We start from the raw sequence: 2354 nt of genomic DNA on the forward strand, positions 1-2354 counted from the left end.
AGGGGAAGCGGCAGCAGGGCCCGAGTTCCATTCCACGGCTTGTGCCAAAAAAACCGGCTAAATGGCAACCATTTCCCTGGAGTGTACGCAAACTACAGTTTCAGTTCCACCTATCGGTGTTGTTCCAGGTACAGGTTACAAGTTAACAGCTCTAATGAAACCTTGTCCTGAATGCTACATGTGAGAAAGGCACAGAAAATGACAATGAAAGCGGTTTTACAGATTTGGAATTTGTAATAACAAAAATCAAGAACACTGTTGATTATTTTCACTCACTTTAATAATATGAATGTTTAGACCTCCTTCAGGCAAGGAGCCTAAAGGGCCGAAGCATTGTTGGCAAAGTAAGCGAGTACACGTGAATGTGACAGTGTGCTGGATTGTATTAGTTGATCACAGTCAAGAGCTTTAGATCTGTGCACATGCAAGAACTTGGTAGTAACGATAGCGGATGTTTTCATCACATCTAGTGTTATGTAAACTGTCCGATTGTGATTCATTCTATGTGTTGTATGTTGTCAGATGTACAGACCGATGACACAGCGCGGCTTTAAAAGAGATCCTTCTTCATTCTTACAGCTTGTGGTCCACATACACGACTTACAGCCACAGGTGATCAGGAAACCTGCTGATGAGAGAGAGGCGGGGTTAACTCAGTCCGACATGGGGATAAAAGATAAAAATATGTGCTGTTCGCATCTGCGTCTTACCTTGGTAACCGCCTGTGGCCTGGGGACTCCCAACCAATCACAGAGCTGATTCCTCTGAGTCCGTACTGTGGAAAGGTCGCCCTCCCTGGAACAGACAGCATGTCACATTATACACACACACCAAACACCTCTAACTCTGAAAAAATATTTAGTATCCACTAACCAATTAGTATCACTCAGCAGGGTCATGACGTCATCCAACACTTCCAGCTCTATGACATCATCGTAGGTCAGAAGCATCTCGTACATCTGGCTGGCCGTGGTCTTTCTGATCTGGAGTTGTTAGAGAGGAACAGTTGCCGTGTTAGTATGCTAACATTTGCTAATTAGCATTCAACACCAAGTACAGCTGAGGCTGATGGGAATATTATTAGTCTCGCATTTATTTGATCATAAACCAAAATACTTGACAATACGCCGTCATCCTGACGGGGGACATAAATGTCCAAACCGAACTTCATGTCAATCCGTCCACTAGTTGCCGATTCATTTCACTCAAAACCACAAATATCAACCTCGTGGTGGGGTTAGATGAAAAAAAGCCAGGGGAACACCAAAGTCATTACGGTTGATCCTCTTGGGACGATGCATTTCAGTGCAATTCATCTAATAGCTGTTGAAATATCTCCGTCTGGAACAAAGAGGCGGACCAACCGACCAACCAAACAACTGACATTGCCACACCTAGAGCTAAAACAACAACAATGCGATACAATAATATCACCGGCAATTTGAGCAGGATGAAGACACATTTCAGCGTGTCAGCGGTTTTATAGATCTAGTAAGGACAGGTGAGTGTTCCCGTCTTGTGAACTTACCACAGGGAAGGAATGGCAGAGCAGCATCAGCAGCTGGGACAATACTTTCTTCCTCACGTCACCCTGGAACTGGATCAGCCCACACAAGCTGGGAAACGGCAAACAGCACAGTCAGCATTGGATGCTGTGTTCAGCATATAACTGAAGAAGTCAATAAGATGGAGACTTACACAGCTATACAGGCGCGCAGCTTGGAAATATCTTTGGCCTTCCTGAACTCTTTGCAAAGATTCAAAAGGTCCAAACAGAACGGATGACTGAGAAGAAAAAGGGACAGAAAAATATAAGCTCTCACATACAGCGTTCATAGTTTCTTTACTTTAAAAAAAACAAAAAAAAAAAAACTGTTGTAACACTCACTTCTCTTGTGTGGTGAAGATTTCAAAGCAGCTGTTAGCGAGGATCTGATTGAGCATCTTAAGAAAAGGAATAGACACCCTGTAAAAAAAAAAAATATATATACAGAAAACACCGTCACTGACATCACACAGATTATATTATGTTGGGAGAATGTTACACTGGTTGTTTGTAAGTGTATTTGTTTAGAAGGAATCCCTAAACATTGACAATGAACATGGGAAAACTAATTGGAGGAACAATCGGCATATACAGTGGGTACGGAAAGTATTCAGACCCCTTTAAATTTTTCACTCTTTGTTTCATTGCAGCCATTTGCTAAAATCAAAAAAGTTCCATTTTATTTCTCATTAATGTACACTCAGCACCCCATCTTGACAGAAAAAAAACAGAAATGTAGAAATTTTTGCAAATTTATTAAAAAGAAAAACTGAAATATCACATGGTCATAAGTATTCAGACCCTTTGC

General features: G+C 41.6%; 1 protein-coding gene across 2 annotated transcripts; it reads right to left on the bottom strand.

Annotated features, from left to right (window-relative positions):
* Positions 1-256: 256 nt before the first annotated feature.
* On the bottom strand, positions 257-2160 carry LOC116380273 (tubulin-specific chaperone D-like). 2 transcript variants are annotated; one of them, XM_031842218.1, is made up of 6 exons: positions 1889-2160; positions 1699-1785; positions 1529-1616; positions 874-983; positions 711-795; positions 257-625 (listed from the first exon to the last, which is right to left on the bottom strand). In XM_031842218.1, the coding sequence occupies exons 1-6, from the start codon at positions 1942-1944 to the stop codon at positions 617-619; spliced, it is 435 nt and encodes a 144-aa protein (XP_031698078.1). In that variant the 5' UTR covers positions 1945-2160; the 3' UTR covers positions 257-616. The 2 variants fall into 2 exon arrangements, with proteins under 2 accessions (XP_031698078.1, XP_031698077.1); XM_031842217.1 differs by having other exon boundaries at positions 257-628; positions 1889-2159.
* Positions 2161-2354: the final 194 nt, after the last annotated feature.

Source organism: Anarrhichthys ocellatus, unplaced genomic scaffold (genome assembly GCF_004355925.1).
Source record: "Anarrhichthys ocellatus isolate YVR2014 unplaced genomic scaffold, GSC_Weel_1.0 scaffold6646, whole genome shotgun sequence".
Classification (NCBI taxonomy): Eukaryota; Metazoa; Chordata; class Actinopteri; order Perciformes; family Anarhichadidae; genus Anarrhichthys; species Anarrhichthys ocellatus.